This window comes from Colletotrichum tamarilloi (assembly GCF_030869305.1).
Source record: "Colletotrichum tamarilloi strain Tom-12 chromosome Unknown Scaffold_55.1, whole genome shotgun sequence".
In the NCBI taxonomy this organism is placed as follows: domain Eukaryota; kingdom Fungi; phylum Ascomycota; class Sordariomycetes; order Glomerellales; family Glomerellaceae; genus Colletotrichum; species Colletotrichum tamarilloi.
Genome location: NW_026849454.1, coordinates 118,486 through 145,080, shown reverse-complemented (window position 1 = coordinate 145,080; position 26,595 = coordinate 118,486). Strand labels below are relative to the sequence as shown.

Sequence of the window (26,595 nt, the reverse complement as noted above, 5' to 3'; positions counted from 1 at the left end):
CAATAGCGAAAGGAATGGTCCAGGCTCAAAATCCCTCCTAAGTTGAAGGCGGGACATACTGAGGACTACTTTGCCCTTTTATCCCAACTCTCATATTGATACCAGTGGGCAGAGGCAGCCAGCTCCTGTGTTACTATGATGATGGAGAGCGGAGTAGAATCCGAAGGGATCACGAGCTTTGTCGTGGGCGTCATTTAGATCTCATGGGGTTCAGGTAGGGCTTCTGCCATTTGGTTTTGTATCTGGATAGTTTGCTTCGAACATGACGTGTTGATTCTGCAGAAAGTGCAGGACTATGATGAGAAAGTGATATGATGTTGGCTTTACGATCCCGAACGGCTGTTCTGCCGACGAGGCGGATAGAGGGGATGTTAATCAATTAGCCCCTGCGTCTTCTGGTTTAGTAATTGACTTTTCGAAATATGAGTTCATGTTTGACATTTCTGGCCAGAGAGATATACTTTGCCCAGTCGTGTCCAGGAACTGTGAAGACAAAATCGACGACTCAAAGTCACTGCCAACGCCACCATCGACTCGTTCCACTTGTAAGAGAGCACGACCGACTCGAATCAATCTGATCGACCTGGATCGGGCCGCCGTTTCTGTTCCTATGGTGTATTATAGGTTGAGATGCCATCATTCGGATATAAAGGAGCATCGGGCTGTGATTCCACCCCATTTTCGAATTGTCCTCGGCCTCGGTGTTTCCATCGACATCAGGTCTCGTAATCCATCGAGTCCCGCTCGTGGAAACAACCTGGCATCTACTCTACCTGCCCAACGTTGCCCAAAAATGAATTACGTTTAGATGCTAAATTCGTGGTCAGACCTCTCAAACATACTCCGCCAACCGGCTAGCATTGGTCTCGTTCAGTCTGCTAGTTCAGGGAAGTCTCTGTGTTAGAACGTCAAAACGTCCACGTAGTTTCTGCTGGCCAACGTGTGTTCATCCCGACTCCGGAGTCAAATGGAAGAGTATCTCCTACTTACCCTTAGTGAGTTGTACCTAGTTAGCGGCAACGAACCACAACGTTTGCCTCGATTCAGGGTCCAACCTTGCATCGAGCGCACGTTTTCCCCCTATTGGAGTTCCAGCACGATTCGATTTCTGCACTGTGCTCACCTTTTTCTCCTAGCGGATTTTCTTGTTAAGGCTTCTCTCAATTGGATGGGTTTACGGGATGCCAATTGCCATTATTCATGGGCATGCATCAGCGTCGTCGCAATTAGCGGTGGTCCGATGCACGGGACGCACCGGATCGGCGCGCTTCCGGGGCGCGGTTTCGAGTCGGTGGGCTTTCTTGTTTTGGTACACCTGTTTGGCGGGTATGGCGGCAGTAAAGGAAGCGAATAGGGCAGATTCATGGCACTGAAGGGAATTTACGATGGGAGTCTCTGTCGATGTCGAAGGTTGATGGGATTTTTCTCTCTATTTGTTTGATGCGTTGATGCTTCACGTGAGTATAGTTTGGTTATTGCGGTGTCCCACTCGCGGCTTGCAGGTTGAATTATAGCCTTTTCGAAACCTCCTTGATTGGAAGTTTGGTCGTTGCACTTACTCAGCCTATATTCGATTGTTCTATAACAGCGTTGGAAAGGTTGGGCGAGACTTTGTTACTCGCGAGTACACGCATCGTACTTCCATCCGGCAACCGAGGCCGCGCCCCGAAGGACGCCCGCCCGCTCGCGAAAACAAAAAAGGAGAGAGGTGTGATAGCCGCGCTTCGCAATGGCAGCACTCCTATCAACATCGGCGTTGAGACGCAGGCTGAGGACGGCCATCGACAACGACTCGCCCGGGAGGCGGCTATGGAGTTGGAGCGGGCCGAGTCAGGAGGCGGAAGAAAAGGTTGCCAAGCCGGCGGCTTCGCTACTCCCGTGGGAGGAGTTACGTGAGTCAACTAGACTACCTTGTGAAAGTTTTCTTGCTTCGAGTTGAAGAGTTAACGCTCAAGTGTGTAGCTGAGTGGCAACAGTGAGTTTGTTCCCTCGTGGTATACTGGACCAAGCAACTGATTGAGTCAAGGTGTGGGAGCGATCATATCAAGACCGGATATCGGTGAGTATGTCTGAACAAGGCTGATCTTTTCTTGATGAATTGTTCTAATGGAGAATGAGATAGACCAGCTTGTGGCTCCGTTGCAGGCTGTTTCGCCAGTTGGACCTATGCGCATAATGAGTCGGGTGAGTTGAAAGTACAGCATCAGGCTGGTGAAATATTACAATCTGATAGCGAGAACAGTCAACATCTACTCTCACGTGATAGGAGCCATAATCTTCGTTCTGCTGCCATTCTACGTCTTCAGCGATGGAATACCAGCCAGATGGAGCATCGCCTCAACCGCAGACGTAGTAGTCTGTACAGCCTACGCTGTCGGGGTGACAACATGTTTCGTCCTTTCCACGGCGTAAGTTCAGTTTCGTTTTCAAATTTCCTAGTTTCGTCCTTTGTCTTCCGACATGTTCAGAAAGGTACAAAGCTGACCGCCCCCTCAAGCTTCCACACCCTCATGTCCCACAGCGAATCCATGTACCTCTCGGGCATCAAAGCCGACTTCCACGGCGTCCTCGCCCTAATGTGGTCCTCCGTCTTCCCCCTAGCGCACAACGTGTTCCCCTGCTCTCCGGCCACGCGGGACGCCTACGTCGGTCTGACGGGCCTGCTGGCCGCCCTCTGCGCCGCGGCGACGGCGAGGCCGGATCTGGGCGCCGTGGACTTGGGACACCACCGCGCCGCGTTGTTCGCTGCGTTTGGGCTCGCGGCGTTTGTGGCGCCTATCGGGCATGGGGTGGTGCTGGCTGCGGATGGTGGACGAGAGGTGTGGGATAAGGTTGGTGGGTGGTGGGTTTTGGGGACGGCGGGGTGGAATTGTGTTGCTGTTTTGGTGTATTGGGCCAAGGTGAGTTGTCATTGCTCTTGTGTTTACGTGACTTCTGACTTCGTGTTTCTTGCGGGGAGTGTGGTCGTTGAACTTGATGCGTGGGCTACGGGAGACTTTGCTAATTGTTCTTGGGGCAGTTTCCGGAGAGATGGTTCCCGAGGACGTTTGACTTACTTGGGGCCAGTCATCAGTTGATGCATATCTTCGTAGGTTGAGATCTTCTCCTTTGAAGTTGCTCAGGTATAATACCGCTCGAGAGACGTACTGATATTCTTAGGTTTTGGCTGCTGCTCTTTCGTATGCAAAGGCCGTTGTGGTGGCTTTCGACTATAGACATGCGCAGGAGCTCGTGTGCTGAAGGTTGAGTTTCGGGCATACAGACATGCTGGACGGCTTGGAGAGACATACGAGAGGGCGAGCTGTCATCGAAGGGCGCTGTGCTCGTCGAAGAGGAAGAGTCAAAGATATATACCATATATACCATACTGTAGACTGGCATCATACTTTGATGGTCAGATCGATCTATAGAAGAGCTCAGAATAAGACGAAGTCTAAATAGGAATCTATGTATCCAATAGAAATAATGCTTCCAAAGATTTTACATCCAGTGGTACCTCTCAAACAACACCGATTTTCCACGAGCTGGATTACTGTCCACCGACATTGACAACAACCTTCCCGCGTGCCCTCCCACTACCAACAATGTCATACCCGTCCACAGCCTCCTCAAATCCAACCTCTCTCTCCACGACGGCCTTGATCCTCCCATCCGCCAGCATAGTAACAACCTCCTCCATCAAGGCCTTCCCAGGATCCATCATGGCCGTCGCAGCCCACCGCCTCCCCGTGCCGCCCAACCAAGTCGAACGGGGCCACAGCGCATTCATCTGCATCTGCCAGCCCGCCTTGACGAGAGCCCCGACGGATTGGTCAGCCGGCTTGATCCCCACAGCAGAGTACACGCCATCGGGCTTCAGATACTCCGCGCAGTGCACATAAACATCCTGCACACCAACACAATCAACAACAGCATCGAATCTTCTCCCCTCAGCCCCAAACTTCTCCCCCAACACTTTTGAGACGGGCACCGGAAGACTCGCAGTATAATCCACGACCTCGTCAGCGCCAAGCCCCAACACCGTCTCCGCGTTCCGCCTCGAACAGACGCCGACGACGTGGCCCTCCCGCCCGACGATGCCGCGCGCCATCTGCACGGCCAGAGACCCGATGCCGCCGCTGGCGCCGTTGACGAGGACCCTGTCGCCTCGCTTGAGGCTCGTCGCGCGGACGGTCACGGCGGCGGTGCAGCCTGCCGTCATGACGCAGCTCGCGTCGCGGAGGGAGACGTGGGAGGGGACAGGGACGGCGTAGCGTGCGGGCAGGAGGACGTGTTCTGCCAGGGCGCCGGTGCCGGTTGGCCAGGCGTAGGATATGGGGAGGAAGGCTGCGACGCGGTCGCCCTGTGAGAAGAAGCGGGAGGTGCTGCTCTTGACTGCTGCGGTTGTGCTTGGTTCGGCGTTGAGAGCCGACGACGTACCCACATTGGAATCGGACCCGGGAACGGACCCGGGAACGGATTCGGGGCTCCACACATCCGTTACGGTCCCGCTCAAGTCCCAATCCGGCACCGCCGTCTTGGCGCGCACGGCGCCGGGTAGCTTGGTGATGTAGAGGTGTCCGCCCGGATTCAGAGCCGCGTGTGCGACTTTTACGAGGAGCCATTGGTTGCCGTCGGCGGCGCCGGGGACGGGTTTGGCTTTTGCGAGGAGTTGGGTTGTTGGTGGGAGGGTTGGGGTTGGTCTGGAGATGAGGGAGAGGACGGAGCGGGGGGTGCCGCGGTTGGTGAATGTCCAGGCGCGTGATGAGGCCATGTTTCTTTCAATCTAGGTAGCTGAGACTGAATTCTTGTTCGGGCGGACGAGAGCTTGGTGAGTAGAGATTTTGGTGGTATTTGGTCTTGTCAGGAGTCTAGAGATAATGTGTGTAGAGCAAAGGACTCAGAGAAAGTGATGTTTGGTTTATAAATATCACACATTCTCCGAATCTCCCTTGTCAAGTTCCAATGAGTTCTTATACGAATGCCATAACTGCACTTGGTCAAGAGTTGTCGTCAGAATCGGCGGAAGTCGGCGCTGCCTAACGGTTAAACATAACGGTCCGACGAGGGCGATCCTGCCACATTATACACTCCTAGCGAAAGGGCCAATCGCAGCCAAGTAAGAACGCCACATTTCGAAATACAAGAATAACGTTTCTTTCTTCCTTTTCTCTCCCCCGCGACCCCGACGAAAAGAGATAACTAAACGGTCGCTTGCGTGTTACCATTTAGTACTCCATCTTGCCTTCCGTACTCGTTAAGTTGAGTTGGACGCCATGACGGAGATCGTTACGATTGCTTAGAGATGATTTCGGCCGTTGGCGAGAGACCCTGCCGCCTATTCGATCAAAGAGTCGAGACTGCTCACGAGGTGTTGCAATCGAACACGAAGGGTTGCATTTTATAGTCGATCTACGGATACCTTGGACTGGCCGACTTTGATTGGCCTGCTAGCTATCGGTAGGTCAAGGGAGATGTTTTGAGAGAAGGCAAAATTCAGAATCAAGCCACAATTTGAATCCTCGGCTTTTGACGCTGCGACTAACTTCTGCACCTCTCATGCTATAATATGCTCCCGGACTAGGATTGTAGTTTCGGGTATTTTTCTGGGCAGGCTGGAACACCAACAGTGGTCGTCGGAAGAAAGTTGGCCAGGTAGCATCGGTATCAGGACACTGCGTTCAACGTAACACTGGTCCCAGCTGAGATTCAGATTCGAGTGACTACTGTGTAGACGAGATCCAGTGTCACGAGCCCAAGTTCAATGTTGTGGCCATGCATGGCTATACCTTGGGCGGTGGATGGTGATGTTTTGCAATGTAGAGATTGCTAGGTGTGGCAAATGAAGTCTGTAGCATTTGAATCAATTTATCGGCACATCCACGGCAAGTCTACCAAGTGATTGGGAATTGGAAAAAAAGGGTCTATCCGAACTGAAAACATGCGACCACAAACACAACCAAAAAAGACGCGACGTGCAGCTGACACTTTTTCTTTGAGCTGAATGAGTCGCCAGTTTGCCAGGTTCATCGCATTGAACCGCGTGGCACGGGCGACGTCTCACTGGCCTCACTGGCAGTCACGACTCATCACCAGTTGGGAGGAGTGGGACGATTTGTCTCGACACCGTTCGGGTCAATCCCCGCCCTGAATGGGAAAGTCTGGTCTGGTCTGGTGGGCTGTGTGGCACAGCGGCACCGGCACCAAAGGGCGGCATGGGCGTGGGAAGTGGAGAGGGAAGACATTTTGTGAACTTTTGGGGCGTCGAAAGCGAATTTCCCACCCAATGACAGTCTTGCCGCAGCTTAGTGGCCCCTCCCCTCCCCTGGGGAAAGAAGACCGGCGACTTGAGCTGAGAGTCCAGTCCAGCCGTAGACTGAGGGGTCCCTTGGGTGGCCAAAGGGGGCCAAGACTTTGGGATGCAGAATTCGGGGCCTGGAACCTTGTCGTGCCTGTCACGCTTGTCCACCGGAAAGCCAAAATAACCACCACCACCCAAAAGCCAAGGGCAATTTATCCCTGGTGTGTCTGCCTGCCTACCCAGGTGCCCAGGAACGCATACGGCCGTCGGCAACACACCACCATTCCTTTCTGTCTTTCCCATCCCCTCACGACTCTCGTTTTTTTCTTGTTACCTGGCTGGCTGTTGTTGTTTTCGTCTTTGCTGCTGTTGGAGGATTTGTCTACGCCTTGGCCGCCCGCATCAATCCTACCATCGAGACCATTCACCAGGCATCTCATATCGAAAACCACCGACCTACCTCTTCTTCCCCACGACAACACCACAGCACCATTCCCTCAAGATGTCGATGCCAGGCGCCTTCTCTCCCGATCTGTCACCCTACGAACCAGACTCCAAGAAGGACAATGTTTCCGCTGCCGCCGCCGCCAACCCGCCACCTCTCCGTCTAAACCAACCCTCCGACGCCTTCTCCCTCCACACAAACGATCCCTACTACGACGACATCGCCACAGCCTCGTCTTCCAACGCCGGCGACCTGCCTCCGTCCTACACTGACGAGCCCTCGTCGCTCGACCCCAAGCACAACATAACTACCACCGTGACCCCGCTCCTGGCAGACGAGTCCGGCCACTCCCCGCTTCTCTTCCGCAGGGACCCCGAAACCGGTGCCGAAATCCACTGCTCACGCCGCCTCGACACCGACCCGGCCTTTCTCGAGTCCCACATCACATCTCTCGCCCAGTCGCCACCGAGACCCTACCTGCGCGTCCGCGGCACCCACACCGAGAGCATCCGCAAGCGCGACGACAAGACGGAGAGCAAGACCGTCGTCGACTTTGACGTCCGCGTCGAGCTCACCCCCTACCTCTACCGCGATATCGCCACCCGCCGCTCCTGGCGTGAGCTTCGCACCGCAGACAACTTTTCAAAGGTCCGCCGCGGAACCGTCTTCCCCACACGTGCCCCAGGCTTCGGCGGCAGGTCTTCGGGTGCTCGAGGCGGCGCCGCCGGCGAGGAGGTGAGCAAGGAGCCGCCCACGCTGCGGGAGTGGTGCCACCGCTACTGCGCCTCGCACGCGGGCCTCAAGACCTTTTCACTCCTGCGCACCGTGCCGGGGTTCGACGACGACGAGCGCCTCAAGGCCCGTCTCGAGGACCTCGTTCGCGCCACAAACTACCGCGGCCGCATCGACGTCTCCTTCCCCGTCCACGACAGCACGGTCGAGATTTACAACACGTGCCGCGTGAACCGCTGGCGCCAGACCATCTGGATCCGCTGGCTGTTTTACCTGACCTTCCTCTGGATCTTTGCGTGGCCCTACCTCTTCTTCCGCACCAAGCGCTTCGAGGTCGTCGAGGCCGAGTGGGCGTTTTCCAGACGCCGCAGAGATCCCCAGACGGGTGCGGCGCGCGGAAGGGAGTACGTCAGCCTGTCCGAGGTGGACCTGTACAACATGTGGGCGCGGGCCATCTCCAAGGCCGTGCTGGAGAGGAGGCAGGGCGAGCTGGACCAGCGCGACCTGCGAGATGCCGAGGGGAGACAGGACACGAGCTTCGAAGACGTCCTCGCGGGGATCGATCAGGAGACGACGAGAGGGCTCGTGAGGGCTGGTGTTAGTGCTATGAATGTTGTCAATCGGCACTTTGGATGGGGAGAGGATCGTTGATCTTTGGTCTCGCTCGAGCACAGCATGCTTTTTCATTTCCTCGTTCATTGGCTGTTTTGTTCATCGACTTTTGGTTTCGTTCCCTCGGCTGGGTTACTTTGCTCGTTTTCCTGTCGTTTTCCATTTGCTCAAGGCTGGAAGTGCGGGTGTTTTGCTTTCTTGTTTTTTTTTCTTTTCCTGCATTGCCTCGTAATGATTCCCAGACTGTGACGCATCATGATTCTTTCTTTGCCCTTTTGGTTCGGGAATACCACTGTTTTGGCATAGGTAGCGAGGGTTCAGAGTACTTACGAAAAGCACAGCATGATATATATATTCATACGTACTACCCAATCAAGATGAATTGCTAGCAAATATGATTTCCAATATTTGTGCATTGGGTGATGTGCAAAGCTGCGTCTGTTGGGAAGAAAAAGAAGCAGAGAAGGTTCATGTGTAAGAAGGAGGAGGAGGAGAAGGAGAAGGAGGGAAACATCATGTTGCACCCGAAGCTTCCGTCCCATGTCTCACAAGCGGACTGGACCCCTTCCGCTTCGTGTAAGCACGCTCGAGCATCGTTAGGGTCTAGCTCCGTCCGGAAGGCACGGGCGACCGAGAGTAGTTTTTTTTGGCAAAGGTCACCTACCAATTGGACGAGTATGTACGGACCGTCCGCACAGAGTTAGGTAATCTGGACCCTGCGCCGACGGAACCCCGCCGTTTTGTGGTGCCCCGCCATCCCACCTCACCTCAGTCAATCTCATTGCGCCTGAACGTTCAAAAGCTCAAACACTCGCAGAGCTCGCCAAGTTTGTTTACCAACGTCGTGTCGTTCAACGTTCCATCCTCTTCAACAACAAGAACGCCTTGAATACGCAGAAATCAAGATCTACCAACAACATCGAGAAAAGAAGGAAAGGTGACAGAGTTATGGAAGTCAAGAATCCGCGCCGGGTGTTGGCGGTCTCGCTTGCGGACTCGACGCAGCATTTGAGTAGAGTCATTAAAGGTTGGTAAAAACGGCACTCTCTATTTTTCTCCTGTTCGTTTACATGAGCCTTGGCATCTGGCTATTGCATCCTCAAACAGAAGCTCTTGACCTCATGTATCTCATGCTCATGAGATGAAAGGGGAATGAAGCCCGCATCACATGAGAAACTACGCAACGGCATCCTCATGATCTCTCCGCAACTCGTCATATTGCAAACTTTCCGCGCACTCTCACTAGATGCCAACACTTTGTGGAAGAGTATCGTACTAACGCCGGAAGGGTAGACCTCACGGGCACCCACCCAGAACCGGCATCCACAACCCTCGCGGGCACAACGCACATCCTCCCCATCAAGACGAGCTACTACACCGCCGACGTGCCCATCTGGCTGGACCTCGTCGACTCCCCGGCCGAGTGGTCCGCCTCCTTTCTCTCGCCCGAGGCCAAGGAGGTCCTCACCGTGCTGGGCGGGCTGGCTGTTGTTTTTGCGCTGCCTTCTTCTCCTTCATCATCGTCTTCGACATCAGCCCCGTTACCGGCAGATGGTACCACCCCTGCGCCAGCATCAGTAACAGCACCGGCAACGACCCCCCAGCCCTCGCCAGAGGACACCCGCGCGTTCATCACCGAGGTCGGGAGGGTCGTTCGCGAAGGGCTCGGCGGGTGGGGATGGGACGGCGTCGGGTTGGGCATCGGCGTCGGGGATGAGACGGCGGACGAGTGGGAGGATCTCTGCGCTGAGTGGGGACTCGAGTTTGTGCAGGTTCGTGGGGGTAAGAAGGATGATGGCCGGAACGAGTTTGGAGGTTCGTCACATCCCCTTTCTTGTCTCTTCTTTTCCGTTTCTGCCCTTGGCTCTCTCTCTTGCTTCGGATCATTCAGTCTGCGGTTCATACCCCTGAGCCGTGATTCAACACTTGAGGGCCGTTTTGGGAGGAAGGGGCCATGGGAGAGTAGAGCACCTTTGTCCCGGAACCTACCCCTATTCGGCACAACATAAAAGGTCCGTCCATGCTGACATCCCTTTGCCAGAGAAAATGGGCATAGCAAGAGTCCTCGAAGCCCTCGAATCCAACGACTGGGACGCCGCAGACGACATGGACAGCCCATCAGACCTCGATTCGGACCTCGACACCGCCGCCGGTGATTTACCCAGGAAACCCAGACCTCTAGCAGGCGGCACCGGCAACGACGACGACGGCGACGACAACGACGATTTCGACCTCGACGACCCAGAGAACCTGGATTTCGGCTTCGACAGAGCGGATTTCGAAGGGCTGAAGAAGGCGATTTGGAATCTCGAGCAGGGGCTGGAGGATGAGGATGAAGTAGTAGAAGGGGGAGCGGCGGACACGGCAAAAGCAGCGAGTGGAAGCGCGGGAGGCGCTGCTACCACCGAGAAACCGGACTCGGCGAAGACGACGCAAGAGAAGAAGGCCGAGGACGCTGAAAAAGAGGACCTGGACGCCGAGGACGTGGAAAAGATTGAGCAGATGATGCGCAAGTTGCAGGCTGTCCGGGACCTCAGCGCGGGGCTGCCCGAGGACCAGAGGCGGAGGATGGCGAAGAAGGCTGTTGGGGAGGTGATGAAGGAGCTTTGAAAGGGGGGGCTGTAGACGAATGCGCTTCTGGCTCCTCTGATCTGGTCTGGTTTCGGGGGTTGGGCCGTTGATGTTTGGTCAGTCGTGTAATCATGACAGCTGCGCAGACTTCATGTCACTGGAAACAAAACACAAAAGGAAACACCTCTGAGATGGAGGCGGGATTGGAGAAATGGCTTGTTGGACGGCTCGCTCTGGGAGCGGGTTTTTCTTTCGCGAGCAGTTCAAGAGCATAGCCTGTTCGCCTTCCCTTGGGCGGAAACAGTGATGGGAAAGAAATGAACTGGCTGGAACTTTGAACACCCCAAGTCCCATCTCCCAGAAATCTCGTCGACAGAAAGTTTGTACTTGGGGTGGTCTCGGAACCAAGGTCACGGTTCTTGTGTACTATGCAGACGAGAGAGAGAGAGAGAGGAAGAGGGACCCTCGGATTGGAAGTCAAAGGCAGCAGTATCAACCTTCAAACCAGAGCTATCTGCTCCCGCCATTACTTGAGAGAGTGGGAAAGGTGGCGTAACGGCATAGATACCCAGGCATGTCAGGTCTGAATAGCACAGAGAAAAGTAAAAAAAAAAAAAAAAAAGGTCGAGAAAAATCGATCTCGTCTTCCATATGAAGCAGGAGTATTCGACTTTGGAGGACTCCTTTCCCCTAGTGATGCCTCACCACCTATAGGCCGTAAGCCCAGCCTCTCATAACCCAGACTGCCTACCTCAAGGTTCTGTAGATAATGCGCTGATGATTCCGATGTTTAGTCAGTCATGATAATCCTTTGGTCCATGCAACTGAGCAAATAGTATACCTGAAGCAGTGTGACAGACGCAGGAGGCCATTCGGCTAGGTACTGACATGCAAAGCAATTGGCGTCAGAGTCGACCACTCACAACGCAGTATGAAGATGTCACAAAGGCAATCGTAGTCCCTCCCATCTTCTTAAATCCCAGATAGGCTTATTGATCTATAGGGCGACACAAATCGGCCCATATATGAATACGGCATCAGCTCTACACAACCCGAGAGGCTCGATATACAGCCAACGATATGTTGCGTCTGCACTCCCCGACTGTCCAAATCCACTCAATTTTCTCCCTGTCGTGGGGCCTTGCAACGTCCATCTTCAACCAACTAGCGAAGAGCCTGTCTGGAGGCATTCGTCGTGGTATTAAGCCGTAGCCCGTGAAGTTGCAAGTGACCATGCTGAAAACATTACGGAGCAACAACGAACGTCAGCCATTACATCCAAAAGGGGCACCACATAGGGGTAAAGTCTCCAGAAACGTGGCTTTCTGCCGATCTCCCGTGAGCAGACAAAGTGAAGGCTATCCAGAAGACGTAGATCCTGGGATTTTCTAGCAAAATGCTGCCCCGGCTGTGTATGCTCAAGTTGGCATATTCCATGAATCACCAGGCCTCTCCTATTCCTTCCAGTCTTCGACACGCCGCGTGGCATGCATAGAGTGTTGCTTCTTAGTGCGAAAACGGTCCCATTTCAATATCTTGCGCAAGCTGACCCGTTTTGGGCCAAGGGAAAACCGAGGGCGTGGTTAAGCAGACATATAGGTTTGCTTTAGACGGCTTGGAAATATAAAGTGAACCCACTCGAATTGAGCAGTTCGGACGGCGGGCGAACGAAGCAGGGAATCCATTAGTATCATGCGGCAAGGCTAGTTAGTGTACCCAGTCAGTCCATAGTGCCAAAGGTCGTTCGTCACTTGGGTTATGCTTCGGGGACGCTCCGCGCTTGAGTTTACCTATACCGAGTCATGGAAAGAAGCCCTCGGTAGGTCTTGTCAATCGCCGAGAAGCTGGATCAACCCGGGAGAATAGATTGATCCGAACAATTCGACGGTCAAGTCCCGTCTCGGGGTCAAGCAGGTGTCAGCGGGATGCCGGCCAGGGGACCCGTCTCGGTGAGGGCCGGGGAGAACATCAGACGAACGCTAGCGTCGATCCTCTTGCAAGCCCTTGTGCGATCTCGTACAGGTGCACGACGTCGACGTCGCAGACAGACGACGAGCAGGGACAAGTCCGGCACAGCCTCTCCATATGGCCCACAGTTTGGTTCATGCCGACGTGGTTCCCCTCCTCACTCCTGTCCCCTCTAGAGGCCCGAGCACGCAGGTCTTTGTAGCAATAGAATGTTCTGCCGCGCATCGCCAAACAATGCGGCGGAGCAGCGTGAGCGTGCTGGAGACTGGCGTCGCATGACTGGTGGTCTTTTTTCTTTCCTTCACGAATCCTCCCTCCTCTGCCGGCGGGGAAGCTAGGCTCAATCGGAAATTTCTCAGCGATGCCTGTAATGCTTGTCGAGGAAGCGATAACCTGCTAAGTTTCAGCAAACTCGATTGGGAATGCTTGGCCCGGTATCACGGTAGTTTTGGGTACCCTGCTGCGCTGTTGGGGGCTTCGCTAGACGCTGTGTTCGTGATCGTTGGTAACCTGTAGTCGATTGCATGCCAGTATAGAGGGCATTTCGTACAGGTAGGCTGTAGCCAAGTCGATTGAGGAGAATGAATAATCGTCCGAGCTTAGTGGTGCGATGCTGTGGGATCTCGAGTTCTGCCTTACAGTCGCTAGTGTCTATCTGGATCGTTGCACAGTATCTCTCATGTAATGGGAAGTAAACAATCGTAAAATGCGCAGTGGACATGCACCATCTTGCACATGAGGCTTCAAAACATTGCAATTGGAGTAAGCAATGGCAACGCGTCAAGGCGCGTTTCTCGATGTGTTGTCGCAGCGTCGCGATGATCATTCATGCCTCGGCGGAGCCCCAGCTTTGGCAACCTGCCCATTGGTCAACTTTCGCGGAGTGATTATGCTCCGTCAGTGGTGGACATGGAGCTGAATGCAGTTGCAAGCGACACGAAGGCTCTGGGCCTTCGGACGTAGCTACGGAAGCAGAACCAGACTTTTGGGACGGTATCGATGGCAACTGACAGTTTGACAGCCATGAGCGTTTCGCGGTGTGGAAACAAAGGAACGACAAAGACTTTGAAGCACGCCATTGTCAAGCCAAGCAAAATTAGCCAACTATCGACAACACGGGCTTGATAGAGACTGTAGCCTTTTCGGTAGCCGCGGATGGTCGGCTGACGGGATTTCCGGAGCAGCAGATCTGATATATGGACCCTGTATCCGTAAAGCGTCACACGCTCTCGTGTTGCCTGGCTGTCAGTAGCCGATTTCCATGCCACCGTTTGATTCTGTGGGTTGGTGCCACCGACTTTGCGGCGGAAATGTCAGCGATACATCTCGCCTATTCCTCGCCTTGTCTACCTCTTGCGGCAATCTTGCGTATTATCCATAAAGGGTCCAGCAGCAAGAGCCGGTCTCTCAAGGGCTCCCGGCAAGCGAGGATTAACTCTGCAGGGCTCGAGATAGGGGGAGGGGCAAAGCCAAGGGAGTTGGCCAGGGATTTCGGGCTCGCAATGTTCGACGATTCTTCTGGAACGAATTCGCCAGGCTGTGAGATTGGGGTCCCCGTCCGGCGTCCGGTGATGCTAGCAGCGATGAACCCCAGACGGGCAGATTCTTTGAAGCAATGGGCAGCCCATACCGGCGACCGCGAAATCCGGACACATGCGGCGGCGGGCTGGCAACTCAAGAGGGCGATGGATGAATTCCACAGTCAGAATTGGCCCCGCCGTACTTGCGGACGACCGTCGTCGGCTTCGGTGGCTGAGTCAGTAACAGAAGTGTTTAGATTGTTTGAATCCGAGGCCAACGGCGAGTGGGCATCCAAAACGACGATCTCCCACCAACAACGCACGGAACTATGCGACGGTCGGTCGTCAATGGTCACGGCTAGACTTCCTGCCCCGTTCTCCCTTATGCGGCGAAAAAAAATAATTATCTGTATTCCGTACAAATATTCCCCCCCAGGCCCCAGGGTTCTTGGTTGACGTTTCGCGGAGGAAGCACGCTGCACAACGGCCGCGCTCCGACAGGGCTCTTGTCTGACAGTTGTTGTTGAACGGGGCCGGAGGCGGACCGGGGGCTAGGACTGGAGACACGAGCCAGAAGCGGGAAGAGAAAAGATCAGACGAAAAAGGCACGACGTATCCGCAGAATGAGGGCCCATGGGGCCAGAGAGGCGTGGAAGGCAGGGGGAACCTCAACGAAGGTCCTCTCTCAGACTCTCACCCCTCCCTTTCTCTTCCTCCAGGCTCTATGTCTGGTGATTCTGCCCTGGTTCCATGAGGGAGTCTTAAGCCCTGAGCCTTGAGATGCTGCGGTAGTGGCTCTCTTTCTAACCCGACAAGGAAATCCATCGACGATCTTTCGCCTGACCGAATTCGGCCAAGTTTCAAGCATAATGTCCAATGAGAGTGATTTGACTTTGACAGATCCCTGTTGTTCTTCTCGAGGCTGGTTGGCTGAGCCGCAGCGTCCCTGAGAAAGTTGCGAGGTACCAACATCAACGCTCAGGGGTAAAAGCGGATCCTGCTGAAGACAACTTGGAGCCCTGACACCGACTAGTTCTCAGGGACAGTCTTCCGCATTCCTTAACACTGTGATGACCTTCTCGCACTTCGCGCACCCCTTCAACAAGACCGATTCTGGAAAACGGAGCCGAACCGTCATGCATCACCGACCCAATGCCGTCCCCTATCCGTTGCTCCACGACTTTGCTTCGGCGCTGACAGCGGACTTGTCTCGTTTGAGCAAAGAAGCCTGTGGACTCTCGAGTGCGGTCTCCCTCGTTTCCATGCAGGATGAAGTCAAACTCTATGCTTCGTCGTTCGGAACACTTGAAACGAAGCTACTTGGTTGGTTAGAGAACAACAGCATACTAACAAGACCCTCGTCAACCTTCGGGGCTTTCTTCTTTGGAGGACCACCTGGCCGGGATGAGGCGCGCCAATGCCATGAATGCAAGTGCAAGTGCAAAGGCAAATGCAGACATGGAGGTGTTATTTGACCTTGAACTTTGGACGGGCGGAGGATCCCATTGCTATTTCGGGCTTCCTGATGGTGTATGGTAGATTTGTAGCCGCCTTCACGGAGTCCGTCTGTCTTAGTGATACGCCGACGCGTGCGCGAGCATGGGACATTCCGATCGCTTGAGCTCCATTCGACAGCGCCACGCCTTCGAGGAACGATGCCGGCGGCAGCGAGCGCCAATGAGCGCTTGGGCGGAACATTTCGTCTGAAGTTTTTGTCATCTGACATTGGCAGAGCATGTCCAATGTCACCGGTTGTGATCAGACCGGGACGTCTGAGCATATTAAGAGTCAAAGCTCCGGCAGTCGCGCAACCGCAATCCATCTGCCAGCTGCTCTGTGGCCGAACTTCGTGGATGTGCTTCTCCCGAATGTAGAATATTCGTCCTCCGTCGCTGGCCGATGGAGCTCCTCCACCAATCTCGAATGGGTCACCGTAGGACGGCCGGATGGCTTGGAGCTTGAAGGTAGCTGGCCGGATGATCAAAGACAGTTAGCGCTGCGTTACAGTGTCTTCGGCGCATGTGGCACTTGGGCCATGGGATGGGTGTTCTGGCTGCATAACGCTTCTGCAGGTACGAGGTAACACAGGTTGCGTCTCCCAAAAACCAAGGCCGAAGCCGAAGGCTCCTGGAAAGCCGACGAGAGTATGTCGCTGCCTTTGGTCTAGCAACGGAGGGAGGATCGATGCGAATTCCAAGACCGTTTCGAGCTCGAACGTGAGGACAGCGAAATAAGACCAGTCGTGGGCGTTGTGTTGGATAGCATTGGTTCGTTAGATGTATACTGGAACGCTCAAAGTGTGTAAAAAGACCCTCCGTCGTGCAAAGCGATCTTTGTGATGCCCTAGTGTCTTGTCTGAGACATCCCTTTGGTTCCCGGCACTCCCACAGGAATGGCCAGGCGATCGCCCCGACGCGTTGTTTTTAGAGGTACGACGTTTCGATGTCTGTTGCAGACGCGAGACAGGGCCAAAGGGAGACGCTGAGCATGGAGCAAACATAGTTCACCTCAGACTTTTGCGCAACGATTCGTGGCGGCACCATCCCTCGGTATGACGGCCGAAGAGATTGGGTGGTATGTAGTTGGGCGGGTTGAACCTCAGCTCAGCATGGGAAGGCCCCTTTCTCGACATGTCATTTGTGGAAGTTGACGCCTGCTTACTCAGTGGTTCCAGAAGGCAACCGACGTATCTTGAGTTATGGGTGGAGGCTCTCTGGAACTGGCTTGGTCTTGATGGTCCGAGAAAGGGGACGACCTCTGGAGGCGCAAACCCCGTGCCGTTGGCGTCCCCGGCGGGATGGCCTCGAAATGACAAGAATCTCCCCAAGAGCATCGACCATGTCATAAAAGCCATCACCCCCATCGCTCGAATGAAGAACCGAGCGGGCGCAAAGGCGACGTGGAGATGGGCGTCGAGATCTGCCCCGCGGATAAGTGGACGGTCGGGGCTCCCTCGGGCGAGCAGTTTGGCGGCCAAGAGAATTGCGTAGTTCCAAGAGCCGTGAACCAACCGTCTGCCTGGGTGTGCATAGTGGGCACGCCGCTCGGGAAAGCCTGTGCTGTGACCAGTAATGAGTAAATATCCAGCTGGTCCGAGCCTATCTTGTTTAAACAGTCTTTTGAACGTTGGTCCCGGCCTAAGCCGTCAGCCAGATATTTCGTGATTGGAAAGTGCTAGGTAGGTCCAGTAAAAGAGGCTTTGCACTTTGACTGAATCATTGGTTTTCTTGTGCTGAATCAGTCAAACTCAGTATGGCGGTCTTGACTAGGAAGACCTTGTCAGCCCTCGGCGATAGGCGCTAGCGCAAGGCGTACGGGTCAAGTGAGGTTCAAAGTAGTCTTGTCTCCAGCTTGAATTCGTGATGGACCCATTCCGAGCTGGAGGCTCACAAAGCCGGGACGGCGGCGTCTGAGCGGACGCTTGACCGCCAGTCGCATACTACCGGCTGCAGAAGTCTGTGGATCAGCTATCGTCTGGCAGGTGTCTCTGTGCTGCGTGACTGTTGCGCAGAGCGGCAGGCGTCACCATATCAAGCGAGAGCGACCCTTTTTTCGCCACGGATCATTCTTGTTTAGAAGATGGAGAACGGAGCCTTGCAGATCCAAGCCTGAGGACGGAAGCTGAGGACGAACGGTGTGTGTGTATGGGCAGAACAGCAACCAGGCACCGCATGTAGCATATGTGAGGTCAGGCGGCGCAACGATCCACGACAGAAGCTGCCTAGATCGATGACTGCATGCCCTGGACAATGATTGATGGCCGTCGATTCGATTCGACGAAACCTTGTGTGCTATTTCGAGAGGTGCCTGGTTGCCATGGCGGGTTTGTATGGTTTCGTTTGGAGTCGTCTGTGACACAGCTTGTCAGGATGCAGTCGACAACATCTGGCGGATCATTGTGTACCTGACACGGCTTGTGTGAGGAGGACGCGTCTTGGGGGCGAGGGGATAGCGTGAATGTCGGGCGAGGAGGGCGAGGAGGGGGAGCATGGATCGCCAGGAACAGGGACAATACCGGACGAAAGAGACGTCAGGTACGACACAGTGTGGGAGCAAATGGTCGAAGACGAGCCAGCGATGTGACGCTGGAATATGTGGCTTATCCCAGTTGCGAGTGGTGCATTGTGAATGCAGTGCAGCAGTGCAGCAGTGTAGTGCAGTGATGCCAACCGTGATCGACCGGCGCCAGCAAAAGACGCCCTCGACCTGCAGTATGATGCAGGTTGACAGGACCATGTTGAAAGTTCACGCTGCAACCGCATGGAGATCTGACTTGGAGACTTGGAGCGAGAGAGAAAGAGGGTGGATGGAAATCAACCTGAGGTTCCAATCGGGAAAAGACTGGATGAACGACGTGAGCAGGGGTCAGGGAGCGACGTTTCTAAGGTGGGACATAGGTATCCAGCGTACCTTCCTCCGTTCGGGTACCTTACAGCTAGTGGCTCTTTCCTTAGGTTTGGTGCAAGTGCGACTGGCAAGTGCAACGGAAGGCGGAGAAGCCGCGCACTGTGAACAAACCGTTGCGGGTCTTTTTTGGTTGAGGGGCTCGAAGTATTCGTCAGAGAACCTAAGCATCCCTGCCACCGTCTCGCGGACGTAAGACTGACGGGACAGTTTGGGCCGACTAGGCCTGCCGTTTTGCCCGCACATGACGAGTCTGGTTCTGGGTACACAGTAGGATGGATATCTTGGCTCCAGGAACGTTGTCTAAGCTCACCAAGGTGGTGGGCGATCCCTGGTAACTCGACATGGGAAGATAGACAGCCCAGAAGGGCAAACGGATGGAAAATGCGGGAAGGGATGGAGTAGGAGGGACGCGACAGATTGGCGGGATAAGGTGTCATGATAATGCATAACAAAACACATTATAGCACCCTCCCCTACCCGTGCCTGGATGTCGGGACGAGATAACGGCTGGGATTCGGGGACTTTAGACTTTGGATGATCTTGACGTCGGAGGATTGGAGGATGTCTGGCTGGACTGGTTGGTATTGATTCTCGAACAACCAAAGAGCCAGCATCCGTATCGCTATCCGTAACACAAGGTGCGGATGTCTGTGAGAATTCAGAGGGGGAACGGATACATAGGTAGGTACGGAAACAAGCCCCTGTTCAAACAGCACCGATAAGACGGTCGTGGCTTTGCGGCTGCGAGACTTCCAGGTTTGGCGTTGTTTGGTACGGAATATGGAGTGCGGCTGCATCTTTCGCATGACAACAGCCCCGAACCGAGTGATTCAAAAACAAGATGCCCGCTGACTCCGCTTGGAGTTGTTCGTGTCGTCTACGTACGATTCCGTCCATTGCAAGTTTAGAACACAAATTCCACTTCTCTTTGTTCTCTGGGCCAAGACATGTTTCCATTCGTTCCTTGCATCCCCTTTTTCGAGCTGCCGTCCGACGTGTCTGCTGATGGATGTCTGCATTATGGATTCAAAGTACCTACCTTGTCAGTTACCCCTGTGCCTGAGGACCGGACCAAAAAGATGGACCCCGCCCATGCCTCTGTGCTTCACTGCTTGCTCCGTTCCGGGCCCACACAGTCTCATCAGCCACAGTCACAGCCAGACGTGTACGTACCTGCGCATGCACAATATGGAGTACGTACTCCATAGACGTGGACTTTCCTTTCCAAGTCATGCTTGACGGGAACCTCCTTGGACCTTCCGTTCATCGTCCCACCGTCCGGCTCTTATGCCTCCCTTTCCCGGCAGAATGCCAGAATCGACAGGACCAAGCCTCGAGGCCGAGCCTTCCAGGGCGATCAACAACGGAGCGAGGATGCGGGCGGTGGAGGTTGACCACTGACAGCCAGACAGCGTGAGTCTTGAGGGAGATCCGCACTCGCCTCCACAGATGTTGATGCAGCGCGCATCAGACACCGGCCGCGAATTTCTCTTACGGCCCCCAAAAAGGATGGAGACTCTTTCGTCCGTCTCCCCTCACTTACCGCGCAAGGTACGGCCATTTTGGCGGAAAGCGCGACACATTCTGCGAGTATCTTGCTCTGCTTCAATCCCCGGCCGTGGCTCATGCTTCGCGACCCACGGCGTCTGGCGTTGCGTTGGACGAGAGTCACAAGACGGTGAGGACGAAAAGGATAGGCGACACTATTTGTACCGAGTACCCATAGCGGGCAGCGATCTAGAGACTGGGCCGGATGATGCGCGCTCTCACCCGTTACCTCATGCTTATGCGGCATCTTTCGAGCCGCAAAACACGTGGTAGTGTCTGTCTACCTACAGAGGAGACGGATACTCTTTAGTTGATACTAGCCACTAAGGTAGCCTGGCATCGGACACGAGGTAGGAAAGGATGGACGATTTTTGATAATCAGAGCCTGAGGATGTGTTCGTGTAAGTACTGCGTAGGCATGATGCTGAGTGTCTATCGGCGTCCAGGTGGTGGACGGATGCCGCGCGATTCGATTCAATGCGTCCATCGGGCGCGACGCCGCGAAGCCAACAATAGAGAGCGAAAGGTACTCTGGCACTTGCCGGTCTCCCTTTTGGCCTCCCGCTTGCTGGGATAGGCCTCCCTTTTGTCGTGTTTGGTCTCTCCTCGGCCGCTGCATGTTTCTGCTCCCCCACCTTTCCCTCAATGGCCACTGGGTACAAGAAAGCAGTCCAGCATCAACAGGGCAAGGAACTGCAGCAACGAGCAGGGCCATGATCCATGGCGGGTGCGATGGTGCACCTCCTATCAGCAGCCCCGATGGACCAACGGCGGCGCGCGGCGTTGCGGCGGTGTGTAGTCATTCTGGTGTGGGAGAGCGGAGAGGGAACGAGGCTGGTCTGGCTGGTTTGGCTGGTCTGGATCTGGATTGGGGGATGCATGATGTGAGGCGCAGGACGCAGGAACCGGTCAACAACGCATACTCGCATGCACACACGAGGTGCACAATTATCAGGTCGAAGACGCCCACGCAGAACGGAGTACGAATAGAAGCAAGATGGGCGAGCAGTCTACAAAAGACGGGACGGATGGAGGAGGCTAAGAACAGCTATGCAGGAGAAGGAGAGGAAGAGACAAAGTGGAAGCGAGAGAGAAGGTCAGAAAAGGCTAAACGGGGGGAAGAAGCCGCTAAAGCCACTTGAGGCAAGGTTTACCAGCTTGGGACAGGTTCCGTTCATCGGCGGCAGGTACGAACGGTAAAGTGGCTTTTGTCGACAAATGAGAGAAGGCGCGTACCTGGCACTACCCCTGTGCACCCAGTCATTGTATGTACACTAGCCACTGGCCGCTGGTTGCTGGTGGTGTCGCCCATACGTCCAGCCCCGGTCCTCGTCTTCGTCCCCCGCCAACGTCCGTCGTCCAGACTTCAAGTGTCCACATCCACGTCCAGTCCGCCGCGTCCACCAGTCTGGGTGTGTCAATTATCTATCTGGCTTTCACAGTTTTTTTTCTCCTGTGCGGCGTGCGGCGTGTCTGCCCCATCTACAGTTCCACACCCATTCGTGGACACTGAACACTGCACCTGCCGTCGAGGAGAGAACGGAACGTGGTCGGGAAAGAGCAAGAGCAAGAGCTGCCCCAAACCCTACTTACCAAAAAGGGGCGGAGGAAAGAGGCTACAGGAGCACTTTACCACAAGGAAGGTACATTCACATGATGCGACCTACCTATTCCTAGGGCTAAAGCACACGTTTTCTACAAAAGTAGCAGACGGGACTCAACCTCAGTCTCTTCGCTTCCGTACGGAAGAAGGTACATACTGCGTAAGGTATGGACTCATGGAACCTATGGACCGTTTCTAACTGGTGCCTTTTCACACCAACAGTCCCATCCATCCATCCCCATCCTATGCCCTTGCCCATGACCATCCCGCAGACCGCACACACGACTGGCTGCTGAGCCGCCGCTGCACACCTCACGTCCCACGTCCCACGTCCGGTCTTTCCTGCCCCCTGTCATCCAAAGCCCCATTTTTCCACACCTCACCCCAACTCGACTCGCCTCACACCCTCGTCCCACGCCCGCCCGCAACCCACACGCCTCACTCCTCTCCCGACCCTGGGGCAGTCCATCCAGACCAGACCTCTTCCCAGCGAGTAGCCCTAAGTAGACAGCACCTCAAGTATTCGTAGTGAGAGAGAAAGTACCCAAGGCGTGTCTACAGGCGCAACAAAGTAGGTGAGCAGCAAAAAGGGAACTCCTGGAACTAAGGCGAGTCCATGGGGAAAGGTACCTTGCCTTACACGTAGAGGGGAGCAGGAGGGGACAGGCACCTCACACCTACCTAGGAACAGGGTGGATTGGCGCCGGTTCCTTCGTTCGTTCGTTCGTCTGTTCTGTTCCCTTTTTTTTTTACTGGGGCCCGCCGCCTCGCGCCCATCCATTCCTTTTCCTTTTTCTCCTCTCTTGCCCCCATCCCTCCTGGTGTTCTTCCTCATCCCATCTCCTCATCGTCATCCTCGTCGTTCACGACAATCCCTTCCCTCCTATTCCTCTTCCCCCACTCCTTTTTTTTCCTTTTCACAGTCACTCTCTTGAAATAATTCAACCATCTCAGCTTCTGAATCCCGTCACTCCTTTCCGGGCATTCTTATTACGTTCCTTCCCGTCTGGTTGAATTACACACATTCGTTCTTCGCGAACCAAACGACACTATTCACACAAAAATCTCACCTCCTGTTCCCCCTGTTGGATCAGAGACCACGCTCCTTAGCATCTTTTGCCTCACAGCTCATTCTATACCTTCCCTTAGCTTTCACAGCACCATACCTATTACCATCCAGTTACACCTAGTACCGCATCTGCGCGTTTCCGTGAATCAAACGATCCTCGACATCCCGATCACCTGCTGGACGCGACTAATACCGAGACTCCCTCACCTCGAGAACATCCGCCCACCCTGATCTGATCAACCACATCGCACCACATCACAAGCGATACACCTCACCGACTTCATTCTAATTGAACGAAGGAATTTCGAGCAGGAAAAAAAAAAAAAGAAAAAGACATGGCTACCGAGGTCGAACACCCCGTGGGCCTCGTCCAGCAAGTCTCGACACCCGGCTCATCAACCCCTCAAGATGTCTCTCCCACATCCGCCCACAAGATGGACCAGACTCCCTCCCCCTCCACCTCCACCCACAATGGACAGCCTCCCTCTTCGCAATCAAGGCGCCCGCCGCGCAAGAGCACCCTGACCCAACAGCAAAAGAACCAGAAGAGACAGCGCGCCACTCAGGACCAGTTGACGACTCTGGAGGTGGAATTCAACAAGAACCCAACCCCCACTGCCACCGTTCGTGAGCGGATAGCAGAAGAGATCAACATGACCGAAAGGTCTGTTCAGATCTGGTTCCAGAACAGGTACGCTTTCTACTGCTCCTTGTTTTCCGGCTTTGCAGCCTGATACCCCTGAGTCACCACTAATACTACACAGACGCGCCAAGATCAAGCTTTTGGCCAAGAAGAGCCTCGAGACCGGCGAAGACATCGATTCGATCCCCGAATCCATGCGAGCCTACCTCGCTATGCAGGCGATGGAGTCCGGCAAGGGCCTCGGCGGCCCCTTCCTTGGCCGTACAGGTCTTCTCCCCTACGGCCACAACAACATGCTTCTCGGCGGTGACCAGAACGGCCAGGGCAAAGTTTGTAAGTCTAAGAAGTCCCTGACAAACCATCGATGAAAGCAGCATTAACATTCCCAGTGATCCATCATCTCACCTGCCGCTCTCTGAGCATCGGCAAGTGGACTCGCGTGGGACAGAACACGATGGATCTCATCATCTTCTACTCCCCTGACAAGTGCACCATGACCTACTACATCAACAACGAGCAGGCCGGCTACAAGATCGAGTACCCCTTTGCTTACATCAAGAATATCTTCCTTGAGAACCAGGAGGGTGACCCCAACAAGCCTGGTGGCATCGTCATCGAGCTGAACCGGGCTCCCAACTTCTTCATGGACTCCTCCCCTCAAGCCAGCGGGTTCTTCCAGTGTGGCGACTTCACCGAGGACCAGCAGGCCTCGCACTGCTTGGTTCACCACCTCGGTGGCAACCCCAAGGTTCTCAGCGGCCAGTTGGCCAAGCTTGTCTCCTTGGAGGCCTTCATGAACCGCAACAACCCGCACCCCTTCATCGACCAGCAGCACGCCCTGTCCATGTCCGCTCCTGTGTCGCCCAGCCGCCCTTCTTCTCAGCCCAACTTTGCCCAGCCGCACGTTGGTATGTTCCAGGAGTCTTGGGGCATCAACCACATGCACCCTGGCATGCGCGGACCTGGCCACAAGAGACAGCGCAGTCGCTCCGTGCCCATGGCTGTCGATTTCTCGATGCTCCAAACTCCCATGCCCTCCTTCTATATCCAACAGCCGGGTGAAATGGCAGCTCCTCAGACGCCTGGTCCCAACATCTACGCACCGATTCCCCAGGCGCCCGGCGGACTCGGCCCCAACTTGAGAATCGACACCCAAGCCGGATTCGGTCTGGATATGCGCCAGTACCCAATGTCTGCCACCACCGCCTCCCCTTCCGAGTTCCCGACGAGCCCCAACTTCTTCTCCCAGGGCCCTGAGCCGAGCCCTCTCCCGGCCGCTTCCAGCTACAACACGCCGTACGGCAGTGCCTTCCTCTCTCCCATGGCACACCCGTCACCGAGCATGATCCCGCCCTCCGTGTCTCCCCTCTCATTCGGCAGCCACCACGGAGAGCCGTCCATTGTTGAGCAGTCGCCTCCGCTCTCCATGCTTGGTAGATCTGCATCCGCCGATATCTACCAGCAGGGCGACAACGGATCATGTGCTGTATCTGATGATGGTACCGGCCTGAACGAGATGTACTCCAAGCACACCATTAACCTGCCGATGCACCCTCACTCACCTGCGTATGGTGAGCAAGGCCACAACGACCTCGACATGAACCAACTGGTCCAGTTTGACCACGTTGACCCCAACTCAATGTCTCCCGAGTCCATGCACCAAACACCCCACTGATTCCTGACATCGGTCTGCCGTACTGAATAAGTCGGGAAGAATCCGGAGTTCCTTTCACTAGGACATGGCGTACATACAAACTTGGGAAGGCGTGCTCTCTCAAATGGTTTATTCGGGAGAGAGGAGTTGCTTGCCTTGGTCATTCACAGCTGGCGTTTTAGGCGCTCGACATATACCAGATGGGGTTGCCCTTGGTCTACTTTCAACACCGATGACTATGATGTGTGATTCCGTTTTCGCTACCACATCATCCATCGGCCACGACGACTCTGCATGACGATACCTCTATTCGGAATCTCGATCATGCATGTCCGGCACAGGCGATCGTACCTTTGCACTTTTTGGATTTACTTCACCCTTCGAGTCATTTATTGTCGCGAACAAAGAAACCGGCTTCTGGTACGAGGGTGTGGGCATCTCACCATGCCCACAATCCATCACCAAATCTAGTCCTTTAGCCACGCCTACCTCGCGGAGACGATGGCGTGGCCCCTAATATTCTTCCCTTCTCTCTTGGTTGGCTTGCGCTGCACATCGCTGTCGTTGATATTTTTTATTTCATCTGTCATTGTTCATGAATCTCAGATGTCCTGGCTGCGGGTTTTGGAGGATGAAAATGGGGAAAAGCCCAGGTGGCTTGGGATTTTCCTGGTTCGTAATCAGTCACACACAACACATCTTTTTTATTGAGGATATACAACTCTCTCAAGACACACATTACTTGTTTACCTATATTGTTGGGTATTTTCTTGGTTTGATGGGTCGTGGGAGCAGGGCTTTGTGGCTTTTGTTGTTGAATGCCGGCACCGAAAGAGGTGGTAATGGGGAGCTGCCTCCGGTGGCCGAGCAGCGAAGAGGCTTGGCTGGCTGCTTTTCGAAAGAGAAGCGGCCAGCTTGTAAGCACTGACGATAGAGTTGAGAGACACATGGGCATTGAATCCCTATTTTCCCACCTTAACATTCGGTCTCCTAATTGTGATGTGACTTTCAACGATTCCCAAATGATCAGCCCCATGATGCTCTCCGGTGATGTATCATGGCCACGACTGTTACGGTGAACCGATGTAACTTGCAAGACCCCGTAGGCCCTGCTACCAGAGGTAAGGCTTAATCAGAACCGACGCAGCCGTCTTCGATTTCAGGTCCGACGCCCCACCGATTATGCCCATGGAGCTTGGACGTAATGCAATTCCATCTGATGTGCCTCCTATGAGTTTGTGCGGGTAAGGCTGAAGAGAATCCGATCTGCCTTGAAGGCCCGGGGATGAGGGGGGGGGGGGGGGACTTGTCGCAGCCGCGTGCTCTGTTACGCAGCAAGGCAGGCTTGGACATGTTACGTGAGGTCGAGTTTCGCCGAATCTTATGCTCTGCCCCAAGAGCAGAGATACAGCGTCTTACTGTACGGTATACAGTATTTACAAGAGTGTGCGCAGAAGGAGGATCAACGTGTAAGACCAAAGGTAGCGTGAGGTCTCGACTGGTCGGCTGGTCGGCTGATGTTTGGTAGCCCAACTGCCTAGCT

General features: G+C 54.6%; 8 protein-coding genes across 8 annotated transcripts; 5 read left to right on the top strand and 3 right to left on the bottom strand.

Moving 5' to 3' along the window:
* Positions 1-1,729: 1,729 nt before the first annotated feature.
* CTAM01_12124 (uncharacterized protein) lies at positions 1,730-3,240 on the top strand (the record flags this gene model as incomplete). The annotated part of the gene is made up of 8 exons (XM_060528131.1): positions 1,730-1,892; positions 1,963-1,975; positions 2,027-2,059; positions 2,123-2,184; positions 2,243-2,408; positions 2,498-2,900; positions 3,020-3,088; positions 3,160-3,240. 8 exons carry the CDS (start codon positions 1,730-1,732, stop codon positions 3,238-3,240), a joined length of 990 nt encoding a protein of 329 aa, XP_060377264.1.
* A 289-nt stretch (positions 3,241-3,529) lies between these two features.
* On the bottom strand, positions 3,530-4,753 carry CTAM01_12123 (uncharacterized protein; the record flags this gene model as incomplete). The annotated part of the gene is made up of 1 exon (XM_060528130.1): positions 3,530-4,753. The coding sequence occupies one exon, from the start codon at positions 4,751-4,753 to the stop codon at positions 3,530-3,532; it is 1,224 nt and encodes a 407-aa protein (XP_060377263.1).
* Positions 4,754-6,782: 2,029 nt separating this feature from the next.
* CTAM01_12122 (uncharacterized protein) lies at positions 6,783-10,679 on the top strand (the record flags this gene model as incomplete). The annotated part of the gene is made up of 3 exons (XM_060528129.1): positions 6,783-8,058; positions 9,363-9,884; positions 10,111-10,679. The coding sequence occupies 3 exons, from the start codon at positions 6,783-6,785 to the stop codon at positions 10,677-10,679; spliced, it is 2,367 nt and encodes a 788-aa protein (XP_060377262.1).
* A 3,125-nt stretch (positions 10,680-13,804) lies between these two features.
* CTAM01_12121 (uncharacterized protein) lies at positions 13,805-14,584 on the top strand (the record flags this gene model as incomplete). Its single annotated transcript, XM_060528128.1, has 1 exon — positions 13,805-14,584. The coding sequence occupies one exon, from the start codon at positions 13,805-13,807 to the stop codon at positions 14,582-14,584; it is 780 nt and encodes a 259-aa protein (XP_060377261.1).
* A 1,011-nt stretch (positions 14,585-15,595) lies between these two features.
* CTAM01_12120 (uncharacterized protein) lies at positions 15,596-15,826 on the bottom strand (the record flags this gene model as incomplete). The annotated part of the gene is made up of 1 exon (XM_060528127.1): positions 15,596-15,826. The coding sequence occupies one exon, from the start codon at positions 15,824-15,826 to the stop codon at positions 15,596-15,598; it is 231 nt and encodes a 76-aa protein (XP_060377260.1).
* A 465-nt stretch (positions 15,827-16,291) lies between these two features.
* CTAM01_12119 (uncharacterized protein) lies at positions 16,292-16,393 on the bottom strand (the record flags this gene model as incomplete). Its single annotated transcript, XM_060528126.1, has 1 exon — positions 16,292-16,393. One exon carries the CDS (start codon positions 16,391-16,393, stop codon positions 16,292-16,294), a length of 102 nt encoding a protein of 33 aa, XP_060377259.1.
* Positions 16,394-16,758: 365 nt separating this feature from the next.
* On the top strand, positions 16,759-17,118 carry CTAM01_12118 (uncharacterized protein; the record flags this gene model as incomplete). The annotated part of the gene is made up of 1 exon (XM_060528125.1): positions 16,759-17,118. One exon carries the CDS (start codon positions 16,759-16,761, stop codon positions 17,116-17,118), a length of 360 nt encoding a protein of 119 aa, XP_060377258.1.
* A 5,972-nt stretch (positions 17,119-23,090) lies between these two features.
* Positions 23,091-25,073, top strand: CTAM01_12117 (homeobox domain-containing protein; the record flags this gene model as incomplete). The annotated part of the gene is made up of 3 exons (XM_060528124.1): positions 23,091-23,446; positions 23,520-23,731; positions 23,788-25,073. 3 exons carry the CDS (start codon positions 23,091-23,093, stop codon positions 25,071-25,073), a joined length of 1,854 nt encoding a protein of 617 aa, XP_060377257.1.
* Between the last annotated feature and the right edge of the window lie 1,522 nt (positions 25,074-26,595).